At 43.9% G+C, this 27,293-nt stretch overlaps 1 protein-coding gene and 2 pseudogenes across 3 annotated transcripts; 2 read left to right on the top strand and 1 right to left on the bottom strand.

The window, feature by feature from the left end:
- The window catches only part of LOC131922600 (serum amyloid A-5 protein-like), a 174,502-nt pseudogene that overhangs the window by 58,592 nt on the left and 88,617 nt on the right, over window positions 1–27,293 (bottom strand).
- LOC131922280 (uncharacterized protein C2orf78 homolog) lies at window positions 460–11,710 on the top strand. 3 transcript variants are annotated; one of them, XM_059277048.1, is made up of 5 exons: window positions 460–1,855; window positions 3,296–4,057; window positions 5,348–8,355; window positions 9,048–9,324; window positions 9,499–11,710. In XM_059277048.1, exons 1-3 carry the CDS (start codon window positions 1,849–1,851, stop codon window positions 7,225–7,227), a joined length of 2,649 nt encoding a protein of 882 aa, XP_059133031.1. In that variant the 5' UTR covers window positions 460–1,848; the 3' UTR covers window positions 7,228–8,355; window positions 9,048–9,324; window positions 9,499–11,710. The 3 variants fall into 3 exon arrangements, with proteins under 3 accessions (XP_059133031.1, XP_059133027.1, XP_059133038.1); XM_059277044.1 differs by having other exon boundaries at window positions 9,048–9,334; XM_059277055.1 differs by lacking the exon at window positions 9,048–9,324.
- LOC131925214 (uncharacterized protein C2orf78 homolog) lies at window positions 18,388–26,291 on the top strand (annotated as a pseudogene).

Raw genomic sequence — 27,293 nt, 5'->3', positions numbered from 1 at the left:
ACAGGCCTGTGAAAAAACACACTTTGGCCCTGAAACCAGAGTCAATGAAACACACTATGCCCTTGACCCACTCAGCAAAAAAACCAAAAAATCAGTAAGCAGGAAAACCTACCCAAAAAAATCGAACCAATCTCTGGGTTTGTCCAAACTCAGAGATTGAAATCAGAGCAATTCTCACCCTGCAAAGCTTCACCCTGGAAAAGCTCCCCCACTAAGAAGCCATACATAAGTCCTGTACCTGTTCAGTTGGTAACTGCCTTTTTTCTTTCTGGCAGAGGCAGTCATGCTTCTAGATTCTTCCCCGAAAATAAACTCTTGAATGAGGTTTGGGGGAGACCATCTTTTGTCAGAAGTGAACAGAGCGGAGAGGGAACATTAGCCACAGTGGAGCCACCGTGGAGCAGAGCAGAGCAGAAGTGTAACACTTTCCCTGGGGGAAACATTCCCCTCACAAAGCAGAGTTGTTACGTTAGGGAAAGCTTTCCCTGGAGCAAGGATGAAAGCTGCTATGCTTAAGTTCACTTTGTGCTATTCCTTGGCTCTCAACAGCCAAGATCCCTTTCCATCCAGCTGCAACACTTACAAAAACACCTACATTGCTTTTTTCATGTAACCCACCACCACATACCAACAAACGCCTTTCGCCTCCAGGTATTCCAGTCTCTTTTTAGCCCTTTCTCAGAAAAAAGCATGGCAGAGAATGCTAGAAGCACAGGATTCTGCAGAGACTGTTGCCAGGAGGAAGAAGCTTTAGTAACTGTCACACTCATTATATTGTGGATGAAGAGAGAAGATGGCCAGACTCAATGACAAACAACCTCAATACTGTTAGAAGGGAGAAAGACACAAGGAATGACCACATTTCTGAGACCAGAGTGAGAAACACGATGATCTCCCGTTCAACAGGGGTTACCCCTTAAGTGCTTGCTACTACCAGCAGCACCAAATTACAAGCATCTTCACAAGGAACCGAAGACCACTGCTTCTGGAAGTTCACCATGATACTTCCCACCACTCTAAGGATACAGGTTCACCCTAGTCCAAGAATCAAACCCTACCAAAAAAGATGAAAAGAAGGGAAGGGAGATGTGAGTCCTGCCTGGACCAACACAGATTAAGGAAAGCATCTAGGAGAAGAAACCCAAAGAGAAGATTCTTGGAGTTCATCATCCAATGTGATCTCATTACACTCAGCCCTGTCCTTCAACACACTCACAATGGAGCCCTTTGATCTCTTCCTTGGGTCATGGACTGATGATGATGGCTCATAAACCAGATCAACTGATACAGTTTCTCACCCAAATTCCCTCCTCCCATGTGGTCCTCTCCTTCCTGCCCAAGGCTACTGACTGTATGTACAGTGTATGCTGAAAGCACACTCACTCCTGGAAGGTGACACCTCATAGAAACCATAGACACAGCTTCATAGATGAACGTTATTAGAAGCTCTGCCAATACCCTGGAATAAACCTCCAGAAAGGGGGATTTTCTGCCAAGATTGCCTTCTTTCTCTAGCTGACACCTCAACCTCCATGGCTACTGTTGGTCTCCTGGCATCCTCTCCAACCAATCCCATCTGTTAGCTCAGAACCCGACCTTCACATTGGCTGCTGCTCGTTTATGACATCATTCTCCCTCCAACCCAACCTACCAACCCTGGTAGGTTCTTGGGGTTGCCATGGCAATGCCTGTAAACAAATTTGGATCATCACAGGTCACCTGTGACCAGTGACCAGTAAGTGCTGTCTGATACCGGACACACTTGCGACTCAGGTCAGCTGATCAGACAAGGACAACCAATTCTCTTGCTCCATTGTACTGTGGATTGCTGATACTCTCCCTCTGAACATGGCGGGTAAGGAAAAAACTTTTAAAACATTAAAAAAATATAGGATCACTTCCCCCTTATTTTTACTATGCTTTTAAATTTTTGTGTAATGGTTATATTATTGATGCTGATAGAGATATCTGGTATTACATGTCACATTTAGATTTGGTTCTTACTGGGGAAAGAAAATATGGATATAAAAAAAGACAAACTGCAGAGATGACCCTGATGTACACAAGGCAGTTGGGAACTGGATGTTACAGATAACCAAAGATTAAATAAAAAGACAGAAGATATTGTCACATCCCAACCCATTATTATGCAGCCACACTGCTGAGATTAGTCTAGGTAAAGGTTTCCTGTTACATATAGAAAACAATGTCCAGCTCTAGCCCCTGGCTCTTACACTCTATCCAGCCCATCTTCCACAGCATTCTCCACATCTTTTGGTTGTGTTGGATGTTAACAACATGGGCAGGGTTCTCCACAGTCAGTTGTTCTCTGTACAAAAACTGACACACCAGTGTGTGCAGGAATTCTCACAAGGATTCCCTACTAGTAGAGTTACAAGAAATTAACAATTACTGTGGAAGTGTTCATTGAATAATCAATTTAACCAACTTTTAATTTAGAAGTGTTCATTGAAGAATCAATTGAACCAAATTTAATTAAGAAACAATCTTATTCAGAGATGAATACTATACTACATTAGAAATCCCAAAATGTCACTTGAAACATAGGGACTAAACATGAAATGTTATCAGCAGGTTGTATTCATGCAGTCATATTGGATGTGTACTGAATTTATATAAAAAAGTAAGAAATAATGACTTCCATAAAAAGTAGTGGGGCACAGGAGGAGCTAGATGACCAAGGGATTCTTAGCTAAATAGAGTTTTTATCTATAAAAATCCTGATACATCATTTCATTAAGAAAGCTCAGAGTAGAGCCAAACCTGGTAGACATGAAAGAACCTACAACATCAGCACTCTGATGTAGAGGCAACCAGTCTGTGTGATTTCAAGGCCAGATTGATCTAGGTAGAGAATATCTCTCTCTGCATAGAGGAATCTCTGCACAGAACAGGACAAAGGCACAGGCATGAGAAGCTGTCTAAGGTTCTCCTACTTTAAACACTTCTGTTCTGGGACACAGGTGTGAGAGAGTGCCACAGCAGGTATGAGAACAACACAAAGCAGGGCAAAGAAGGGTGTTGTCTAGTCAGAGCAAGGGTCAACGTGGATCAACTAGGAAGTGCATGCCCACACAGGAAGAACAGGCAGCTCATCAAATGAGTGTCATCCTATCCGTTACCAAGAATCATTCTGAACCATTTGTTTGGGATGTGTGAGGGAAAATAGGTCTCACTCTCCCAGACAGGAAAACTACAGAAAACAAAGCTCCTCATGGGAAGCCACACAGATTCCATCTCACTGTTCTTCCCACTTTCCTCTTCTTTCTTACAGAAAATTACCAAAGTGCACCTTTCTTTGGGACAGAATGTGCCTTGCAGCCTTCTGCACCTGTGCTGAGGAATGCCACGCCCTTAGCAGGAAGTGTGTGCAACTTCTCCAGGGTCTCCACCCCAGCTCTGAGTTCAGCATGGCTCCTGCCATCAGACTCCAGCACTTGTTGCCAGCAGCTCATGGACAGTGCCTACCCCTACTTACCAGCTGGCACAACCATGGTGACTGCACTGACTGACCAGGGCCAGAGCTCTGCCTCAGCACTCTCCTATTTAGGTGTTCTCCAGTGGGATCCCACGGGAGGCACTGACAGGAGGGGAGCTGCACTCCAGGACTTCACTGTAACTGTCATTGACCAGAATACCACATTCTCCTCCTTGTCTATGACAGCCCAGGGTGACAATATTTTAGATCCCAATTCCTTAGTCCTCTCGTATCCAATACTATCTGCCAGCCTTGTTCAGGCCACACCACCACAGGTGTCAAATCAAGGATACAGCCTGGCACCTTCCTACCAGGAGGGCAGCCAGGTCTATTACAATGACGTCAACAGCCTGGGCCCTCTGATGGCTGGAGAACTCAGGCAGTGCCTGCAGGCCTGTGGCTCTGTGTCCTACTCTGGGGGTCAGGCCTCTGCCCTGCAACCTGGGATGGTGGTGATGCCAAAGGAGATTCAGCCAATGAATGTCCAAACACCCTTCACCACCTCTGCCATCTACTATCCCACACCTGCTCAAGACATGCCAGACACCAGTCTTCAAGGTGAGTAAAGCCAGGAGGGGAGGAGTGAGATCAGCACACAAAGCAGACACAGCTCGACCTTTCAGCAGTGGATGTCTTCAGGGAGAAAGGATGGGAGTCCTGAGAGCTCAGCCTTGGCCTGGCTCACTATCCCCATTTTCAGTCCCTATAATGACTGACAATGCAGGACAATGAGTGGCACTCATCCTCCATTAAGACATGTCCAAGGACACCACCACAGACACACACATCACTGACCTAGCTTATCATTCCCATGCACCGTTACACAGCAATCACCTCCTTCCTAATCTATTCCTCGGGGCTGTAGAGGACACCAAGGCCTTTCTGTTTGGGAACACTTTATTTTCTCTGGGTTCAATTCTGACTCTAGAGCAGTGCAACTCCAAATCTGTCCTAGAAGAAGTATTGCTCGCAGATTCCAAGTGCTGGCCCTGCCGGACTCTTCCAAGCATAAGTGCATTGAGAGTCCAGTATAAACAGTGTACCAGTGTGAAACTGCTAAGTTGGGCAAAGCTTCTCTCTCTCTCTCTCTCTCTCTCTCTCCTCTCTCTCTCTCTCTCTCTCTCTCTCTCTCTCTCTCTCTCTCTCTCTCTCTCTCTACTCCTCTCCATCTCCCTCTCTCTATCCTTTTCTTTGCTATGGTTATTCTGAAGTGAGCCAAGCATGATCACTAGGATATGTTCTAAACTACAAACATAACACAAGCTAAAGATTTCACCTTCTTAAACCAATTTTCACATCATTAATAACAAGACTGTGAAATTTGGAGCTGGAGGAAATACATGGTTGTAGAAATGATTGCCTTGCAGGAGTGAGGAACTGGGTTTGGTTACCTGAACCCATTTAGAAAGTCAGGCAACTGGGGGCATTTGAGTAATGCCAAGAGTTGGAAGACAAGATTAAGTTCTTGAAAATTATGGACCAGACAAGCTGCCTAATGGCTAACTTCAAAGGAAATGAGGGTCACTCTTACAGAGACATGGGGAAGGCAAGGGAGGACCACACCCCAAGGGAATTCTGTCACCTCCTTATGATTACTATACATGCACACAACACACAAACACCGAAGAAAACACAAACATCTGAGAAAACATGATATCACATGTTTACCAGAAATAAGACAGTGGTCACAAGTCTCCCAATAGAGGTGCCGTGCCGCCTGTGCTACTCAAGCAGAGCTCATAGGAAAGCCTTCCCCACTGTTGTAGGGGGTCTGAGTACTGAGGTGCACTGAAAAGTGGGGAGCACCTCACTTACCAGGCACTGACTTCTTCCTTGACTCTTTTTCAGTGGTGAAAATGGAGACAACCCTGGGATTGACAGCTTCAGGCCAGACACTCTGTCTGCTGCAGAGTCCAGACCTCTGCAATGCCTGCACCCAGGATGTCCAGAAGACACCACCTGTCCATGGGGACTGGTCATTAACTGCCCCCATTGACAGTTTTTTGGAATTCCTGCCCTTGCCTCCTGCTCTGAGCTTGGAACAAACAGAGAATAATGACTTGGATTTGATGACAGCTGATCTGTCAACTCCTCTGTATGCCTATGAGGGCATAAAAGAAAGCCAAGATCCATCACTTCTCCCTTTAGCACATGCCAACATGCAGCAGGCCCTGAACTCCACTGATTCAGGGAACCTAAAACAGAAGCTTTCTCCTGACAATGCCACCTTGGGAAGCAGCAGCCTTGGTCAGGATGAACCTGGGGTGCTGCAGAGTGTGATGGGCTCCAGCATGGACTTTGCAGACATGACTACACTGGTGGCAGATATTCACCTTCCCCGACTCTTCAACTCAATCACTGAAATGAACCAATTCCAAGATCCCACAGCAACCCAATCCAAAGACACCAGGAGGGATCAGGCCCAGGAAAGCTCCAGCATAATCAGTGTATCTGTGAACCAAGTGAGAAAAAATAGCCAGAAATCCTCTGAGATGCTTGATGGGTCTCCTCAGGCCAGAATCCAGCTCCAGGGCCTGGTGGAGGAAGAAGAGGCTGTGGGCAGTGCTGGGTCCAGTGAAGGGGCTATTGACAACATGCCTAAGCACTTGGAGGGCAAAGCTCAGAAAACCACACCTAACATGCCCAGCAGAGCTAGGGCTCAGGGGCAAGACAAGACAAAGAGAACCAGAGAAAACAACTCCAAGAAAACAGAGGAGCTGAAGCAGTCAAGAAACATAGTCAAGGCAGAAGAAAACACAACCATGCCAAAGAACAAGAGGAAGAGGAATCCTCCGGAGCTCAGCCACAACAGCTTTAAAAAGCCTCGAACTCATCTCGGCATGCACATGCTAGAATCCGTGCAAGTCTTTCACCCGCTGGGGAAGAAGAGTGAGAAGAAAACTGGCATCTCCTCCTCCCAGGCTCGGCTAAACCTCAGCAAAAACAAAGATCCCAGGACAGGCCCAGCCACCACATCCCTTCTTGATGTGCCAAGTGATGGCCGGGGCCCTGGTAAAACCCCGAGCAATGCTCAGAGACCAGAGAGCAATGCTCACAGGGAGTGTCCATCTCCATCCCAGTATGAGCTGCCCCCACCTGGGAAGGTCAAGTTAGTACCTCTGCCTTTTCCAGCCCTGGACAAGCCACAAGCCAGACTGGTTTCTAGAAAGCCTCTCTCCCTGGCTTCACACAGGCCCCCTGCAGTATACCCTGCGAGGCCTCATTCCCACTCGGCTCAGCCTACCACACTCAAGCCATCTAAACCAGCTCCTGCCAGCACTTCTTTGATGGCCTCTGACAAGCCAGCTCTGCCTATTGCTACCAGGGACACACGAGCTAACATAACCAACCCCATCCAGTCTTGCCCTGGGCCTCAGCCAGCTGTCTGTAGGCCATTATCCTACAGGGCATCATCTCACCCTTCACTACAGAGGGAGCTTGACTCTTCTAACAAGAACAAGGCCCCATCAACCCCCAAACCTCAAATCCAATATCTACTACAAGACTTCAGCCACCAACCTATTCCATGGAGGAAAGTCCACATTCCAGGGCCAGTCATCTCACAGCCCATCACAGAAGAGCAGAGACCAGAGAGGGAGGCCATGAAGAGGCAGGCTCAACGGGAGAGAGAGAATGCTGCCAAGTTCACCTCTCTGGGAAAACCACAGCTCTTCCTTCAGAAGCAGAAGGATATGGAAATTTCTACATATTTTGGCTATGTCATGTAAGGGCTACCCTAGACTTTGGAACACAGTACTATTCAACACAGATAAGGTAATAGAGACACATATACATGAATACATTGGATTTAAAGACTTGGACGAATGTGTAAATATGTACGTATATATTGAGCTAATGTGACTAATAAGTACATCACAGGATTTATAGAAAAATGGTCAGACATAGTTTCTATACTTGTAAATATCTGAAGACACTAAAAGTGACTGGAGAAATTAAAGTCAGTTATATTTTATCCATGAGTAAGTATATATAGAGGGTTTTGCTTGTTTCTTTGTACCTTTGCTGTTATTCACGTATGTTGTCGATATAGTAATATATGTTACATAAATACATCATATGATATAAGTCCCCTGGTAGTGTTATTTAAGGTAAAAGTAATTAGCCAAAACTTGTAGTGGTAATAAAATTATTCTTCTTGACTTTTATTTTTAAATAAAATAAAAGTCTTTGAACTTGGTATGTTTCCTATAGTGTATACGGTTATAGTTAACACACTCCTGTTCTCACCACACTTCCTCCCATTTTGAAACTCTCACCCCAGCCCTTTAATTATTACTAGTCTGAGACAGAGCTCCTCCTGAAGTTTCATGAAATGAAATACAGGATTCCATGTGCACAACATCAAGCACCCACCATAAAGAGAAAATACACAAGGTTAACCAATTTCCTGAGTAGGGTCTCATTTGATTACTGTTTGTCTCAAGTTTTATCCATCTTTGAAATCACCCACTAATACTTTATTTTGTGTTTGTGTGTTTGTTTGTCGTCCACCTGAATTCCTGTGGAACACATGTGTGGAGTGCCCACAGAGGCCAGAAGAGGCCATCGGATCTCTGAGGTCTATAACCAATAGAGACTGAAAGCCTCCAGGAGGTGTTCTGGAGTAAGCCTGGGGATACTTCCAGAAAAGCAAGTGTTCTTATCTACTTAACCATCTCATGAGCCTCATTTGAACCCACATGACTGCAAACAACATGACTTCATTTTCCCTCTGGCTGAAATGACTTCACGTTCTACAAACATCCCATTTTCTTCACCCATGGCAATGCTGTTGGACACCGTGCTTGGTTTCCTAATATTCTTGAAAAGGTTCTGCAGTCAACGCTGATGGGCAAGTACATCTGTAATATATTGAGTTCTTTGGAAAGGCATATATGAACCATGTGGTGGGCCAGGTTTAGGCTTTTGGAGGATCCTCCGCATTGACATCCAGTCAGGCTGGAAATCTTTCCATCCTCTCCAGCACTGTATAGCATTCCTTTCTGTGAACACTCTCAGTGGTGTCTGTCATTTCTTTTCTAGTTGGCCTTGGGTGGCATCTAGGAGGTTCACTATGCATTTCCCTGGTTCCTCCTCCATCTGAACCTTTGTATGTCCTCACTGTCCTTTTTAAGAAATCAGGGAGGATTCTCTTTCTCTTTGCACTTTACTACCTGGGTTGCCTTCTTTCTAATGACTTCTGTGTTTTATCTAATTCTAAATAATCTACATATTAATCTTCTCACTGGCATAGCAATAACAAAGATGTCCTCCTGTTCTCTAGGACCCCCTCTTAATAACTGTTACCTTTTTCTGGCAACAAATGCTTTGCTCCCCTGAGAGACCATCTGTCAACTACAGCCAGGATTTCTGAGTGGCTGGTGCGTTGCTCCATTCTGGCCTGTCTGTGAACATTCAACTCTTTCGCATACTCTGTGCTCTGATATTATCAGGGTTACTCACACTATGACCTCTTTGGCATTTGACATTTCTTCCACAGGGTGACACACAGGAAATATAACTCACTGACTTGTTCATTTGCTTTTAGTTTCTTGAGACAGGTTCTCTCTCCATGACCCTGCATGTTCAGGAACTAACTATGTTGATCAGGCTAGCCTTGAACTCACAAACTTCAGCCTGCCTCTACCTGATACTATCTCTGACTCTGCCTATGACTCTGTGACTGCCTCTGCAATTGCCATGGTACTGATCCTGCCTCAAGAGTGTTGAGACTAAAGGAATGCTCCCACAAACTAAATGGAATCAAGTTTCTTTCTATCTATGTGGATATCCAGGTTTCCCAGCATGTGATCAAGAGGCCATGTGTAAGCAAAGGTGCATTTTTCTTATCTACCCAAAATCTGAATATCTGAATATCTGTAGCCATGGCAGAGATCCTAAGAATGTCATTCAGCTGTTGTAGGAGCCTAAGTACAGATGTGCACTGAAAGGAGGGGATATCTCACTTACCAGGGACTTCTTTCTTGTCTCTTTTTCAGTGGTGGAAAGGGAGACTTCCCTGGGAATCACACAACAAGCCAGAGACTCCCTCAGCTGCAGAACAGAAAGAACTCTGCTACTCCTACACCCTGGATTACCAGATGAGGACACCACCTGTTGATGGGGACAATACATTACCTACCCCAACTACAATCTTCAGAATTTCTCGAATTGCTTCAAGCTCCATGACTGGAACAAACAGAGAATGACAACCTGCACGAGATGGCAGCAAATCTTTCAATGCCTCTGGGATGCCTATGAGTGCATGAAAGAAAACCAAGACCCATCTCTCCTCCCTTTAGCACACCCCGACATGAAGCATCCCTTGCACTTCACTCATGCTGGGAGCCTAGGGCAGAAGCTTGCTTCTAACAATGCCACATTGGAGGCAGCCGTCTTGGTCAGGATGAGCCTGGGACATGCACAGTGTGTTGGCCTCCAGCATAGACTTGCAGACATGACTACACTGGTGGCAGAAGTTCACCTTCCCAACTGCTCAACTCCCTCTCTGAACTAAACCAATTCCAGGTTCCCACAGCCACCCAATGCAAAGGCTCCATAGTCATCAGGAGCGATCAGACCCAGTAAAGATAAAGTGTTTTCAGCACACCCTTAAACCAGCTGAGGAAGAAGGAAGAACAAATCCCTAATCTGCTTGATGGAGATTCTCTGGCCAGAATCTAGTCTCAGGACCTGGTCAAGGGACAGAGCCTTGGAACAGTGCTGTGCCTAGAGAAGGTGATATTGACAACATCACCCAGCATATAGAGGGCAAAGTTCAGAAAGCCACACTCTGCAGGCACAGCAGACCTGTGAATCATAAAAGACAAGACCAAGAGTATTAGAGATATCAACTCCAAGAAAGCTGAAAGAGTTGATGCTATTAAGTCACAGAGTCAAGACAGAAGACAATCCCACTGTCCTCAACAACAAGAGGAAGTTCAGTCAACCTGAGCTCAGCAATGATGGGTTTAAAAAGCCTCAAAACCACCTCAGCATGCACATGCTGGTGTCTGTGAAGGTCTGTCACTCACTGTGGAAGAAGGGAGAGAAGAAAACTGGCCATCTCCTGAACCTTCAACTCTTTGTGCTACTCTGTGCTCTAATAGTAACAGAGTTTATTACACTTTGGTCTCTGGGGCATTTGCCATTATCTTTTTCCAAGATTACATATAGCAAGCAGAATTCATTTATTTATTAAGTCACTTTGAGTTTATTAAACTGGGACCCACTCCATAGTCCAGCATCTCCTAGGACTGACTACATCGAACAAGCAATCATTGAACTCACCAAGATCTGCCTGCCTCCCCCTCTGCCTCAACCACCATCTCAGCCTCTGCCTCCCCCACTGCCTCCACATCTGCACACTCCTCAGCCACTGCCTCAAGATTGTTGACATGAAAGGAATTCTCCAACAAGCAAGGTGGAATCAAGGTTCTTTCTGTAAGGTGCATAACCATGTTTCAGTGCATGATTTGATGAAGAGGCCAAGTGTACTCCAGGTTACATTTTTGGTACATACCTAAAATCCAAAGAGACAAAAGCACATGTTTTTAGAGTGCAACTTCACTCAGAATCATTTGTTTTTCTGACAATCTGCCATGTTTCAGTTGTAGGCTGCACTTGCAACAAAGCCTGTGAAGCACAAACCTCATATGAGGTATGCTCATGCAATCCTGTGTATTTTCTTTCTTTTGTAGTAAAGTTATGATTACTTTCCTACTTCTAGGAAGTGGAGCATCTCAGGAATTGTATTCATCCTCTCCATAGAGTTTCTTGATGCATCTTTCTTCACAATATCTAACCCCCAACTACTGTGTATGCCCCAAATTGTTCATTCTAACAAGGGCTATGTCCAGTCTAACTCACCTAGAAAATGTTAACAAACCAGCATGAAAAGATCCAACTTCCTGAATGCAATGATCCTCACAGGGACAAATTTGAGTACAGCAGAACGATGGAAAGCAATGGCTTAGGGAGGCCTCTGGTTTTATCACTCCCTGTGTGTGGCTCAATGACAGATTTGCACACTGCCATGAGACTACTGTCTTCATCTCACACCTTAGGAGCAGCAGAAACACATTTGGATGGATATCTTCTAAACTTGATATTATTATTTTAAGCTTTATGTATTCAAACTAAGGGTCTTGTAAAATAATCCTTATTTAAGAAGTTCAGGAAGCATTTTTCATATTAAAGCAATTCACACAATGCTGTACTTGTATTGAATCCTCAATGTCATTAATTCTCATTGTACTATTCTTTGAACACATTCTTTTAAAACTATATATTGTATACTGAGCCCAGTAAATTTGTGACCAAGGCCTACCCTATTCCTTAACTCTCACCAAAAATCTTAGGCATTGGTCATATGCTCAACAGCATTGCCTTCAATGTCAGGAATGGAACATGGAGGTGTGAGTATCTAGCATCCATATATAGAGATAGCATCGGGAGATATTTGTCTGGGACTAGATACATATGGTATAATATGATTACCATGAGTTACAAGAACTCTCCTGCAATCACCTTGACTACATTCAACACTTTAGCTGAAATGGTTCTGTTGTGTGTAGACATCACATATTCCTTCTCCATTGCTCTCTTATTGGACAGCAAGATCAGCTAACATAGATATTCCTGAAAAACTCTGCGATCTGTACTGATGTGCAAAGCAATAACATGTTCAATTCCTTGGAATAGTATAGATGGAAAATGAGATAGACCTGGTGTTGGTGTTTAAAGTCACTCCATACTGAAATAGAGAGAGGGTAGAACACTTCACATTATACCCACCAAGTTATTGGTGTTTCCTGTGGAAGCAATACTTAAAAGCCCCCTATATTCAGTTAACTCTCCATTTCTATTCTCTTGCATCAAGGAAGACCATTTTCTAATGGGCCTGGTGTTCAAATTCAAGTTATGTCTAGAATGACAAGTCAAGTTTTCATGAACCTCCATGGCTCCTTTTACTATGTACAGCAAAGCTTCACAGCCAAAGACCTGTCTATCACTGCATCCATCTCTTCAATTACTTTCAAAGGTCTCCATCCAACTGAAGATCCATCACAATGGGATGTTCCTTTGATTTTGGAATAGGAAGCCATGCTACTCTATTCTACCCCACTGCTCTAACTCTCACTTTAAATGGGCTCCTACTTGCAGGACACTCCCTGAGCTTTGGATGGACTGCTTTGCACATGATCCACTTCTGAGTACCAGCCTGCCATCTCACCACAACAGCAGCCACTGAGACTCAGCAGCTGAAACAATGACAACTCTCTCCAACAGCAACAGAAACAAATACCAAAGGAAGGCCAGCAAGGAGGCAGACTGTAACAGTTACATCTGCACCTGAAACTACATTAATCTCCTGCAAAATTGCAAAGGTTTAGAAAGGAAATGTAGAGACCCAACCATTCCAGTCAACAAAACAATAGCAGTTGTCTTCCCTCTAGACCTGGAACTCCTCAGTCACCAGAGATTTTGTGCTGGGTTGCAGTATAAGATTAGAATTCCCGTCTATGCATGTGTACACATATCAAATTGGAGAGTTATTTTGAATATACCTCACAACTCTGCCTTCTCTGTCCCAGTGTATACATCTCTCTGGATATTTTAGTATGGCAGAGAGACAGCCAACATCCTAATAGCACAAATGCAGGTAATTCTTCACCAAAATGGTCGAAGAGCCTGCTTGGTCTATGAAAGCCAGCCTGCTATCAGAAAGGGGGTTCCAGCTTGCGGCAAGTCTGACTCTTTCATAGCCTACTACTCAATCAATTCAGCGTTACTCTACTTTGGGCTCATAACTTAAACAGGAATGAAATAGTTTTCATATTCTGGGAAGTCCTAAGGACCTTCTTGGCCAACATCGCCTGAGGCTGAAGCCCCCTCTTGGCACTTAGCATTTAGCAGGCATATGTCTTCAGGGAATGCCATTTTTTTCACCCATGCAGGATACCATCTTTCAGATTTTTTAACTTACATTTATTTTCCTGGAGATGCTGTACCAAAATTTTATTTTACCATATTTATTTGTTACCTCTTGAAAGCCTTTCTTTTCTAGAGAGCAACAGAAAGATAGTAGGAACTGAGAAGTGGGGACTTGGAAAAGAATTAGGAGGAGTAGAGGGTTTAGAAACTAAAATTCCTATAGGATTTTAGCATTAATAAGTTCATTACTACACTGAATAAAATAGAATGGACAAATGTTTAAAAATAAAAAGCACAGAAATGATGGGAATTAAACAAAGAACACAGTTCTATCTATTTATCTTTCTATCTATCTATCTATCTATCTATCTATCTATCTTATCTATGTATCTCTCATTTTTGCTCCATGCTCAGACTTCTCAATAACACAGGCCCAGACTAACTTCAGTCTATGCTGCTGCAAGAACACATGTTTTTCAGAATGGTCTATGACCAGAGGCCTGGATGATCCTTCCAACTTTCACTCATTGCCACTTGGAATGTGTCACATTATCTGACAAGTGGTCGGTCAGTCATGAAGGAAACTGCAAGGGTAAAACACAAAGACAGCCTGCTGGCTTATGAAAAAGGACGGTCTTATTGTAGAGTTTTGCCAAGAACCACAAAACATGAAACAATCTGCATGCAGGAACAGGTCTACTGAGCTGGACATGTAGCTGCTAGCTACGGCACTAGCTCAGTGTAAAAGAGGTCCCAAGGGACAGTGCTGACAGCTCATGTGAACCCAGGAGGAGAGCTAAACAGGCTCCAGAGTCATTTTCAATGAGGACTGACAGACACTGTCATAGTAGTGCTTGTTGAGGCAGTTAGAGTAAGAAATGTCTATAAATGCACACTACACCCATGCCATAAGACAGTCTATGAACCCACCAGTCAGTGACCAAAGAGAATGATAACAATCAAAACCAAAATGAGGAAACACACAAGATTTACCCATATTTAAACAAAATATCATATTCCTGTCTAAGAAGATTCACTGAGGTGGGAAATGGGTTGCCCTTTTTTTTTTCAAATATAAAGAAATTTTGTAGAACAAATGAGCCAGCCAAAAAAACACACCCTAGCCCTGAAACTAGAGTGAAAACGGTAAAAAGGGCCTGTGAAAAAAACACACTTTGGCCCTGAAACCAGAGTCAGAGAAACACACTCTGCCCTTGACCCACTCAGCACAAAAACCAAAAAATCAGTAAACAGGAAACCCTACCCAAAAAAATCGAACCAATCTCTGGGTTTGTCCAAACTCAGAGATTGAAATCTGAGCAATTCTCACCCTGCAAAGCTTCACCCTGGAAAAGCTCCCCCACTAAGAAGCCATACATAAGTCCTGTACCTGTTCAGTTGGTAACTGCCTTTTTTCTTTCTGGCAGAGGCAGTCATGCTTCTAGATTCTTCCCCGAAAATAAACTCTTGAATGAGGTTTGGGGGAGACCATCTTTTGTCAGAAGTGAACAGAGCAGAGAGGGAACATTAGCCACAGTGGAGCCACCGTGGAGCAGAGCAGAGCAGAAGTGTAACACTTTCCCTGGGGGAAACATTCCCCTCACAAAGCAGAGTTGTTACGTTAGGGAAAGCTTTCCCTGGAGCAAGGATGAAAGCTGCTATGCTTAAGTTCACTTTGTGCTATTCCTTGGCTCTCAACAGCCAAGATCCCTTTCCATCCAGCTGCAACACTTACAAAAACACCTACATTGCTTTTTTCATGTAACCCACCACCACATACCAACAAACGCCTTTCGCCTCCAGGTATTCCAGTCTCTTTTTAGCCCTTTCTCAGAAAAAAGCATGGCAGAGAATGCTAGAAGCACAGGATTCTGCAGAGACTGTTGCCAGGAGGAAGAAGCTTTAGTAACTGTCATACTCATTATATTGTGGATGAAGAGAGAAGATGGCCAGACTCAATGACAAACAACCTCAATACTGTAAGAAGGGAGAAAGATACAAAGAATGACCACATTTCTGAGACCAGAGTGAGAAACACGATGATCTCCCGTTCAACAGGGGTTACCCCTTAAGTGCTTGCTACTACCAGCAGCACCAAATTACAAGCATCTTCACAAGGAACCGAAGACCACTGCTTCTGGAAGTTCACCATGATACTTCCCACCACTCTAAGGATACAGGTTCACCCTAGTCCAAGAATCAAACCCTACCAAAGAGATGAAAAGCAGAGAAGGGAGAGGTGAGTCCTGCCTGGACCAACACAGATTAAGGAAGGCATCTAGGAGAAGAAACCCAAATAGAAGATTCTTGGAGTTCATCATCCAATGTGATCTCATTACACTCAGCCCTGTCCTTCAACACACTCACAATGGAGCCCTTTGATCTCTTCCTTGGGTCATGGACTGATGATGATGGCTCATAAACCAGATCAACTGATACAGTTTCTCACCCAAATTCCCTCCTCCCATGTGGTCCTCTCCTTCCTGCCCAAGGCTACTGACTGTATGTACAGTGTATGCTGAAAGCACACTCACTCCTAGAAGGTGACACCTCATAGAAACCATAGACACAGCTTCATAGATGAACGTTATTAGAAGTTCTGCCAATACCCTGGAATAAACCTCCAGAAAGGGGGATTTTCTGCCAAGATTGCCTTCCTTCTCTAGCTGACACCTCAACCTCCATGGCTACTGTTGGTCTCCTGGCATCCTCTCCAACCAATCCCATCTGTTAGCTCAGAACCCGACCTTCACATTGGCTGCTGCCCCGTTTATGACATCATACTCCCTCCAACACAACCTACCAACCCTGGTAGGTTCTTGGGGTTGCCATGGCAATGCCTGTAAACAAATTTGGATCACCACAGGTCACCTGTGACCAGTGACCAGTAAGTGCTGTTTGATACCAGACACACTTGCGACTCAGGTCAGCTGATCAGACAAGGACAACCGATTCTCTTGCTTCATTGTACTGTGGATTGCTGATACTTTCCCTCTGACCATGGCGGGTAAGGAAAAAAATTTTAAAACATTAAAAAAATATGGGATCACTTCCCCCTTACTTTTAGTATGCTTTTAAATTTTTGTGTAATGGTTATATTATTGATGCTGATAGAGATATCTGGTATTAAATGTCACATTTAGATTCGGTTCTTACTGGGGAAAGAAAATATGGATATAAAATAGACAAACTGCAGAGATGACCCTGATGTACACTAGGCAGTTGGGAACTGGATGTTACAGATAACCAAAGATTAAATAAAAAGACAGAAGATATTGTCACATCCCAACCCATTATGATGCAGCCACACTGCTGAGATTAGTCTAGGTAAAGGTTTCCTGTTACATATAGAAAACAATATCCAGCTCTAGCCCCTGGCTCTTACACTCTATCCAGCCCATCTTCCACAGCATTCTCCACATCTTTTGGTTGTGTTGGATGTTAACAACATGGGCGGGGTTCTCCACAGTCAGTTGTTCTCTGTACAAAAACTGACACACCAGTGTGTGCAGGAATTCTCACAAGGATTCCCTACTAGTAGAGTTATAAGAAATTAACAATTACTGTGGAAGTGTTCATTGAATAATCAATTTAACCAACTTTTAATTTAGAAGTGTTCATTGAAGAATCAATTGAACCAAATTTAATTAAGAAACCATCTTATTCAGAGATGAATACTACACTACATTAGAAATCCCAAAATGTCACTTGAAACATAGGGACTAAACATGAAATGTTATCAGCAGGTTGTATTCATGCAGTCATATTGGATGTGTACTGAATTTATATAAAAAAGTAAGAAATAATGACTTCCATAAAAAGTAGTGGGGAACTGTTGCTGGAGAATTTCTCTCCAGCTCCTGCCACCAAGTCCCACCAGTCCCAGAGCCCACTTATAAAATAAACACACAGACTCTTACATTATTTAAACTGCTTGGCCATTAGCTCAGGCGTGTTATTGTCTAGCTCTTACTCTTATATTTAGCCCATTTCTATTAATCTTTACTTTGCCACATGGCTCATGGCTTACTGGTACCTTACATCTTCCTTGTCCTGATGGCGGCTGGCCGTGTCTCTCTGACTCAGCCTTCTACTTCCCAGAATTCTTTTCCTTGTCCCGCCTATACTTCCTGCCTAGCCAATGGCCAATCAGTGATTTATTTACTGACCAATCAGCAACACACTTGACATACAGACCATCCCACAGCACTTCCCCTTTTCTTTTCTTAAAAAGGAAGGTTTTAACTTTAACATAGTAAAATTACATATAACAAAACAATTATCAAGTAAGAATTACAGTTACAATATTAAAGAAGAGATCCTATCTATCTTCTATTTGTAAGTTTAAGGTTTTATATCTAACTTATCTTTTATTATAACTAAGGAAAATTGTAAGTATCTAGTCTTTAACCACATCAAAGACCTCAGAAGGATATACTACTACCTGAGAAATGGAGAAGGATATAAGCAACTTTTAGGAGTCTTGTAGGGTAGACAGAGACAGCTGGCAGCCTGGACAGTCATTCAAAGTTCTCTTGTAAAGTTGGGACATCTGTCTTCAGCCCACAGGCCTAGAGTCTCTTATTCACTTTTGTCTGTGTCCTGTAGAATGTCTGGCAGTTTTCTCTGCAAAGCAGGAACCTGAAGGACCATTTTATATCTCTCTCTGCATAGAGGAATCTCTGCACAGAACAGGACAAAGGCACAGGCATGAGAAGCTGTCTAAGGTTCTCCTACTTTAAACACTTCTGTTCTGGGACACAGGTGTGAGAGAGTGCCACAGCAGGTATGAGAACAACACAAAGCAGGGCAAAGAAGGGTGTTGTCTAGTCAGAGCAAGGGTCAACGTGGATCAACTAGGAAGTGCATGCCCACACAGGAAGAACAGGCAGCTCATCAAATGAGTGTCATCCTATCCGTTACCAAGAATCATTCTGAACCATTTGTTTGGGATGTGTGAGGGAAAACAGGTCTCACTCTCCCAGACAGGACAAACTACAGAAAACAAAGCTCCTCATGGGAAGCCACACAGATTCCATCTCACTGTTCTTCCCACTTTCCTCTTCTTTCTTACAGAAAATTACCAAAGTGCACCTTTCTTTGGGACAGAATGTGCCTTGCAGCCTTCTGCACCTGTGCTGAGGAATGCCACGCCCTTAGCAGGAAGTGTGTGCAACTTCTCCAGGGTCTCCACCCCAGCTCTGAGTTCAGCATGGCTCCTGCCATCAGACTCCAGCACTTGTTGCCAGCAGCTCATGGACAGTGCCTACTCTTACTTACCAGCCTGCACAACCATGGTGACTGCACTGACTGACCAGGGCCAGAGTTCTCCCTCAGCACTCTCCTATCCAGGTGTTCTCCAGTGGGATCCCACGGGAAGCACTGACAGGAGGGGAGCTGCACTCCAGGACTTCACTGTAACTGTCATTGACCAGAATACCACATTCTCCTCCTTGTCTATGACAGCCCAGGGTGATAATATTTTAGATCCCATTGCCTTATACCTTTCTTATCCAACACTGTCTGTCAGCCTTGTTTAGGCCACACCACCACAGGTGTCAAATCAAGGATACAGCCTGGCTCCTTCCTACCGGGAGGGCAGCCAGGTCTATTACAATGACGTCAATACTCTGGGTCCTCTGATGGCTGTAGAACTCAGGCAGTGCCTGCAGGCCTGTGGCTCTGTGTCCTACTCTGGGGGTCAGGCCTCTGCCCTGCAACCAGGGATGGTGATGATGCCAAAGGATAATCAACCAAAAACTGTCCAAACACCCTTCACCACCTCTGCCATCTTCTATCCCACACCTGCTCAAGACATGGCAGACACCAGTCTTCAAGGTGAGTAAAGCCAGGAGGGAGGACTGAGATCAGCACTCAAAGCAGACACAGCTCGACCTTTCAGCAGTGGATGTCCTCAGGGAGAAAGGATGGGAGTCCTGAGAGCACAGCCTTGGCCTGGCTCACCATCCTCAACGTCCATCTCGTAAGTAAGAAACATGCATGTTAGGGGCTGACATCCATCCTTCATTAAGACATGATCAGCAACCACACCACAGACACACACGTCACTGGCTACGCCAATCAGTGCCATGCTCCATCACACTATAATCACCTCCTTTCTAGGATAGTGCTCAGGGCTCTAGAAGACATCAAGAATTTTATATTTGGTTAGCACTTATTTTTCTCTGAGTTGAAATCGGATACCTGAGCAACACAACTGCAAATATCTCTCTCTGTCTGTCTGTCTGTCTGTCTGTCTGTCTCTCTCTCTCTCTCTCTCTCTCTCTCTGTCTCTCTCTCACTCACTCACTCATACTTACTCACTCTCTTGCTGTATCTTCTCTTATTCTCTTTCTTTTTCTCTGTGATTCTTCAGTGTTGACACAAGTCCATGATCATGTACCCATGTTCTCTATAACAAAGTCACACTCATGCCACACTATTTCACTTTCTTCAAGTAATTTTCATATCACTTATAACACGTCTGTGAAATGGGAGCTTGAGGAAAGTTGGGGTTCTTAAATGGCTTGCATTTCAGGAGTGAAGGCCTGGGTTTGCACACTGAAAACCCAAAAAATCCAAACATCTGGTTGCACATGAGTAATGCCACTACTTGAACGAAGTAAGCAGATTGTGTAAGTTTTGGAAATTATAGACCAGACAAACTGCCTAATGGCACACTTCCAAATAACTGAGAGGAACTGTTTCAAAGTCAAAAGGAGGACAAGGAAGGACCACACACCAAGAGAATTCTGTAACCTCCCCATGACCACTATGCATGCTCACACCAATAAATGATATGGAACACACAAACATCTGAGAAAACAAGACATTGTGTGGTCACCAGAAACAACTGAGTAGTTACTAAGTGTCTGTAAACAGAGATGCTACACTTGCCACTCAAGCAGAGTTCATAGGAATGCCTAGCACACTGCTACAGGAGCCTGAGTGCTGAGGTCCACTGAAAGGAGGGGATCATCTCACTTACCAGGCACTGACTCCTTCCTTGACTCTTTTCCAGTGGTGGAAATGGAGAGGGCCCTTGGATAGATAGCTTCCGGCCAGACACTCTGTCTGCTGCAGAGTCCTGACTTCTGAAATGCCTGAACCCAGGATACCCGGATGAAGATACCACCTGTTGATGGGGACAGGTCATTAACTGGCCTCATTCACAGTCCTTCAGAATTCCTGGCCTTGCCTCCAGCTCCAAGCCTGGAACAAACAGAGTATAGCAATGTGGAAGAGATGACTGCTGAGCAATCAAAGCCTCTGAATGCCTATGAGGGCAGTACAGAAAACCAAGGCTCATCACTCCTCCCTCTAGCACACTCTGACATGCAGCAGCCCCTGAACTACACTGATGCTGAGAGACTAAGGTAGAAGCCAGATTCTGATAATGCCATCTTGGGAAGCAACAGCCTTGGTCTAGGAGAGCCTGGGTCTTTGCAGAGTGTCATGGTCTCAAGCATGACATGGAAGACATGAATACAGTGCTGTCAGATATTCACCTTCCCCAAATCTTAAACTCCCTCACTCTCCTAGACCACTGGGAAAATCCCACAGCAATCCATTCCAAAGACTCCACAGTCATCAGGAGGGATCAGGCCCAGGAAAGTTCCAGCATCACTGGACTCTGAAAAAGTGAACAAGAAAGACCAGAAAGTATCTCATCTGCTTCATGGACCTCTTCAGGACCAAATCCAGCACCAGGACCTGGTGGAGGGAGCAGAGGCTGGAACCAATGCTGGGGCCAGTGAAGGGGATATTGACAACATGGACAACAAACACTTGGAGGGCAAAGCTCAGAAATCTGCACCCAGCAGGCCCAGGGTAGCTAGGGTTCAGGGACAAGACAAGACCAAGAGGACCAGAGAAAACAACTTCAGCAAAATACAGCAGCTGAAGCCATCAAGTCACAGAGTCAAGACACAAGAGAAGCCCACCATCCCCAAGACCAAGAGGAAGAGGAATCCACCCGAGCTTAGCAATGACGCCTTTAAAAAGCCTCAAACTCACCTCGGAAAGTACATAATGGGCATCCACTCAGGTCCTTCACCCACGGGGGAAGAAGAATAATGACAAAACTGGCATCTCCTCCTCCTGGACTCTGCTAAACTTCAGCAGCAACAAAGATGTCTGGACAGGCCCAGCCACCTCATCCCTTCTGGATGTGCCATGTGATGGCCGGGACCCCGGTAAAACCCCGCGCAATGCTCAGAGACCAGAGAGCAATGCTCACAGGGAGTGTCCATCTCCATCCCAGTATGAGCTGCCACCACCTGGGAAGGTCAAGTTAGTACCTCTGCCTTTTCCAGCCCTGGACAAGCAGCAAGCCAGACTGGTTTCTAGAAAGCCTCTCTCCCTGGCTTCCTGCAGGCCCTCTGCAGTATACCCTGTGAGGCCTCATTCCCACTTGGCTCAGCCTACCACACTCAAGCCATCTAAACCAGCTCTTGCCAGCACTTCTTTGATGGCCTCTGACAAGCCACTTCTACCTATTGCTACCAGTGTCACACGAGCTAACATAACCAACCCCATCCAGTCTTGCCCTGGGCCTCATCCAGCTCTCTGTAGGCCAGTATCCTACAGTGCATCATCACACCCTTCACTACAGAGGGAGCTTATTTCTGCTGCCAGGAAAAAGGCCCCATCACCTCCAAAATCTCAAATCCATTATCTGGTGAAAGATTTTGGCCGCCAACCAATTCCATGGAGTAAAGTCGACATTCCAGGGCCAGTCATCTCACAGCCCATCACAGAAGAGCAGAGACCGGAGAGGGAGGCCATGAAGAGGCAGGCTCAACAGGAGAGAGAGAATGCTGCCAAGTACACCTCTCTGGGAAAACCGCAGCTCTTCCTTCAGAGGCAGAAGGATATAGAAATTTCTAGATATTATGACTATGTCATATAAGTCCTAGCCTAGATTTTGGAACACAGTGGTATTCAACACAGACAAGGTGAGATATAGACATAGATATACATGTATATGTTGGATTAAAATCTTGGTGAGTGTGTAGATAAGTAGGTACATATGGAGTTAAGGAGATTAATTGGTAGATCCAGGGATTTATATATAAATGGTCAGACAGTTTCTATACTTGTAAATATTTGAAGACACTAAAAGTGTTTGGAGAAATTAAGTCAGTTATATCATCCATTAGTAAGTATATATAGAAAGCTTTGATGGTTTCTTCATACCTTTGCTATTGTTCTTTAATGTTTCCAAAGTAGAAATATGTGTTACATAAATTCATCATATGCTAGAAATCACTGGTAGTGTTATTTAAGGTAAAAGTAATTAGTCAAAACCTGTAGTGGTTATAAAATTATTCTCCTTGACTTTTATTTTCATTATACTGGTTTTTGAACTTGGTATGTTTCCTATAGTGTATACTGTATAGTGAACACACTCCTGTTCTTCCAACACTTCCTTCCAATTTTAACCACTTAGCCTAGTCTTTTCATCATTACTGGTCTGGGACAGATATCCTCCTAAAATTTCATTAAATGAAATACAGGATTCCATGTATACACTATCAAGCACCTACATTAAAGAGAAAATATACAAGGTTGAACATCTTCCTGAGAAGGGATTCATTCATAATGACGTATGTCTAAAGTTGTATCCATCTTTGAAATCATCCTTTTAATACTTTAATTTTTTTTGTGTGTGTGTTTTTGTGTGTCATCCATCACTATGTATTTCCCTGATTCCTCTTCAATCAGAACATCTTAATGTGCTTATTATCTTTTTATTATATCAGAGTAGATATCTTTTTCTTTGTCCTTTACTACCTGGGTTGCCTGATTTCTTATGATTTATGTATTTTATCTAATTCTATATAATCTAGATATTAATACACTTACTGAGGTAGCAATAGCAAAGATGTCCTCCTGTTCTCTAGGAACCCCTCTCAAATATCTCTTTCTTTTTCTAGTAACAAATGGTTTACTTCCCTGACAAACCATCTGTTAACTACAACCAGGAATTCTTGAGGAGCTGGTGTGTTGCTCCATCCTGGCCTGTCTCTAAACATTCAACACCTTGACATACTTTGTACTCTAATACCATCGGGGTTACTCACACTATGGCCTCTGAGGCATTTGGCATTTCATTTTACAGTGTGACACATAGGAAATATAACTCATTTGTTTATTAGTTTGCTTTTAGATTCTTGAGACAGGTTTTCTCTCCATAACCTTGCATGTTCATAAATATGTTTATCAGACTAGCTTTGAAATGACTAACATCAGCTGCCTCTACCTCTGCCACTATCTCTGCCTTTGCAACTGCCCTGCCCCTGGCCCTGCCTGAAGACTGCTGAGACTAACAGAATGCTCGCACAAACTAAATGGAATCAAGTTTCTTTCTGTTTATATGAATATCCAGATTTCCAAGCATAATTGGATGAAGAGGACATGTGTAAGCCAAGGTGCATTTTTGGTACCTACCCAAAATCCCAAGAGACTTAACTGAATGTGTTTACAACTGGAACTCAACTTTGACTGATGTTTCTGAATATCTGCAGCTGTGGCAGATATCCTACTAATGTCATCCAGCTGTTGTAGGGGCCTAGTACAGATGTGCACTGAAAGGAGGGGGCATCCCACTTACCAGGGACTAACTTCTTCCTTGACTCTTTTTCAGTGGTGCAAAGGGAGACTTCTCTGGGAATCACACCTCAATCCAGACACTCCGTCAGCTGCAAAACAGATCTCTGCTACTCCTGCACCCTGGATTACCAGATAAGGACACCAATTATTGATGGGGACAAGTCATTAACAGTCCCCAACCTTCAGAATTCCTGGTATTGCCACAAGCTCCATGCCTAAAACAGAGAATGACCACCTGCATGAGATGGCAGCAAATCTGTCAATGCCTCTGGATGCCTATGAGTGCATGAAAGAAAACCAAGACCCATCTCTCCTCCCTTTAGCACACCCCAACATGCAGCATCCCTTGCACTTCACTGATGCTGGGAGCCTAGGGCAGAAGCTTGCTTCTGACAATGCAACATGGGCAAGCACAAGTCTTGGTCAGGATGAGCCTGGGACTTGCACAGTGTGTTGGCCTCCAGCATAGACTTGCAGGCATGACTACCCTGATGGCAGAAGTTCACCTCCCCAAATGATCAACTCCCTCTCTGAACTAAACCAATTCCAGGTTCCCACAGCCACCCAATGCAAAGGCTCCATAGTCATCAGGAGGAATCAGGCCCAGTAAAGATAAGGTGTCCTCAGCACACCCTTAAACCAGTTGAGGATGAAGGAAGAGAAAGTTTCTAATCTGCTTTATGGAGCTACTTGGGGCAGAATCCAATGTCAGGATCTGGTGGAGGGAGAGAGGCTGGGACCAGTGTTGTGGCCAGACAAGGGGCTATTCACAACATGGCCAAGCAAATAGAGGGCAAGGCTCAGAAAGCCACACTCTGTAGGCCCAGCAGACCTAGGGTTCATGGGCAAGACCAGACCAAGAGAACTAGAGAAAACAACTCCAAGAAAGCTGCAGGAGCTGAGGCCATCAAGTCACAGAGTCAAGGCAGAAGACAAGCCCACTGTCCTCAACAACAAGAGGAAGCAGGATCTACCTGAGCTCAGCCATGATACCTTTAAAAAGCCTCAAACCAACCTCAGCATGCACATGCTGGAGTCTGTGATGGTCTGTCACTCACTGTGGAAGAAGGGAGAGAAGAAAACTGGCATCTCCTGAACCTTCAACTCTTTGTGCTACTCTGTGCTCTAATAGTATCAGAGTTTGTTACACTTTGGCCTCTGAGGGATTTGGCATTAACTTTTTCCAGGGTTAAATATAGGAAACAGAATTCATTTATTTATTAACTCACTTTTAGATTCTTGAGACAGGGACCTTCTCCATAGCCAAGCATATCCTGAAACAGGCTGCACCTACCAAGTAATCACTGAACTCACAAAGATCCTTGCCCCTGGCTCTGGCTCTGGCTCTGGCTCTGGCTCTGGCTCTGCCTCTGCCTCTGCCTCCTCCTCAGCCAATGCCTCAAGAGTACTGGGACTAAAGGAATGTTCCAACAAGCCAAGTGGAATCAAGGTTCTTTCTGTACATGTGGATAACCATGTTTCCCAGCAAGGCTCGATGAAGAGACCATTTCTAATCCATGGTGCATTTTTTTTGCACATACCTAAAATCAAAAGAGAGTTAACTGCAAGTGTTTACAACTGGAACTTAACTTGGATTCATTTTTTCTGACAATCTGTTTTGTTTCAGTTGTAGGCTGTACTTGCTACAATGTCTGTGAAGCCCTGACCTCTAATGAGGTAGGCTTATGCTATGTTGGGGACTTTTTGCTTTTGTGGTAAAGTTTTTATTGCTTTTCTACTTCTAAGAAGTGGGGCATCAAAATATTGCTGAGCGATTGTATTCAAGCTGTCCATAGAGTTTCATCATGTATCTATCTTAAAAATATCTAAACTCCAACTACTGTGAGGGCCCCAAATTGTCCATTCTAATAAAGGCTATGTCCAGAGTCACCCAATTAGAAAATGCTAACAAAGACAGCATGAAAAGATCCCACCTTCTGTATGCAATGATCCTCACAGGGACAATTTTCGATTAACAGAATGATGAATAGCAATGGCTTAGGGAGGCCTCTGGTTTTATCTCTCTCTCTCTCTCTGTGGCTTTAACTACAGATTTGGACACTGCGATGAGACTACTGTGCTTCACTTTACACCTTAGGAACAATAGAAAGGCATTTGGACAGATATCTTCCAATCATGATATTATTATTTTAATCTTTGTTTTCAAATTAAGTATCTCATAGAACAACCCTTATTAAATAAATATCAGGAAGTATTTTTCTTATTAAAGCAATTAACACAATGCTCTTCTTATGGAATTCTTCTCAGTGACTATTAATTCTCATTGTACTATTCATTGAACACATTTTTCTTAAAACATTACATTGTATTCTGAGCCCAGAAACTCGGTTACTTACACCTACTCATTCCTTAACTCTCAACACAAATTTTAGCAATTGTTCTGCTCCACAGCATTGCCTCCAATGTCATGAATGGAAACATGTAGGTAAGTGTAATGTAGAATTGATATATAGAGACAGCATCAGGAGATATTTGTCTGGGGCTGGATACACTTGGTACAATATGATTATCTCAAGTTAAAAGAATTCTCCTGCAATCACCTTGACTGCATTCATCACTTTAGCTGAAATGAGTTCCATGGTGTGTAGACATCACATATTCATTATCCATTGCTGTTACTGAAGCAAGATCAGGCCCTAACATAGACATTCCTGAAAAATGCTGCAATCTACACTGATGTGCAAAGCAATAACATGATCAATTTCTTCTAATAGTAAGGATGAGATATGTGGAAGACCAGGTGTTGGTGTTTAAAGGCTCTCCACACTGAAATTCATAGAAGGTAGAATACTTCACATTATACCCACCAACTTATTAGTGTTTCCTGTGGAAACAATACATGGGAATCCATTACTTTCAATTAACTCTCCACTTCTTCTATTTTCTAGCTTCCAAAAAGACCCTTTTCCACCAGGGCCTGGTGTTCAAATGCAAGTAACATTTAGAATGACAAGTCAAGTTATCATGACTCTCCATGGCTCCTTCTACTATGTACAGTTATGCTTCACAGCCACAGACCTGTCTATCACTGCATTAATCTGTTCAATTACTTTCTAAGGTCTCCATCCATCTGAGGTAATCACTGCTAAGAAATCACAATGGGGGCTGGAGAGATGGCTCAGCCGTTAAAGGCTAGGCTCACAACCAAAAATATAAGAAATCACAATGGGATGTTCATTTGATTTTGGAATAGAAAGCCATGCTACTCTATTCTACCCCACTG

This window comes from Peromyscus eremicus, chromosome 1 (assembly GCF_949786415.1).
Source record: "Peromyscus eremicus chromosome 1, PerEre_H2_v1, whole genome shotgun sequence".
Lineage (NCBI taxonomy): Eukaryota > Metazoa > Chordata > Mammalia > Rodentia > Cricetidae > Peromyscus > Peromyscus eremicus.
The sequence above is the reverse complement of the archived record's forward strand: the minus strand, read 5'-3'. Positions and strand labels throughout refer to the sequence as shown.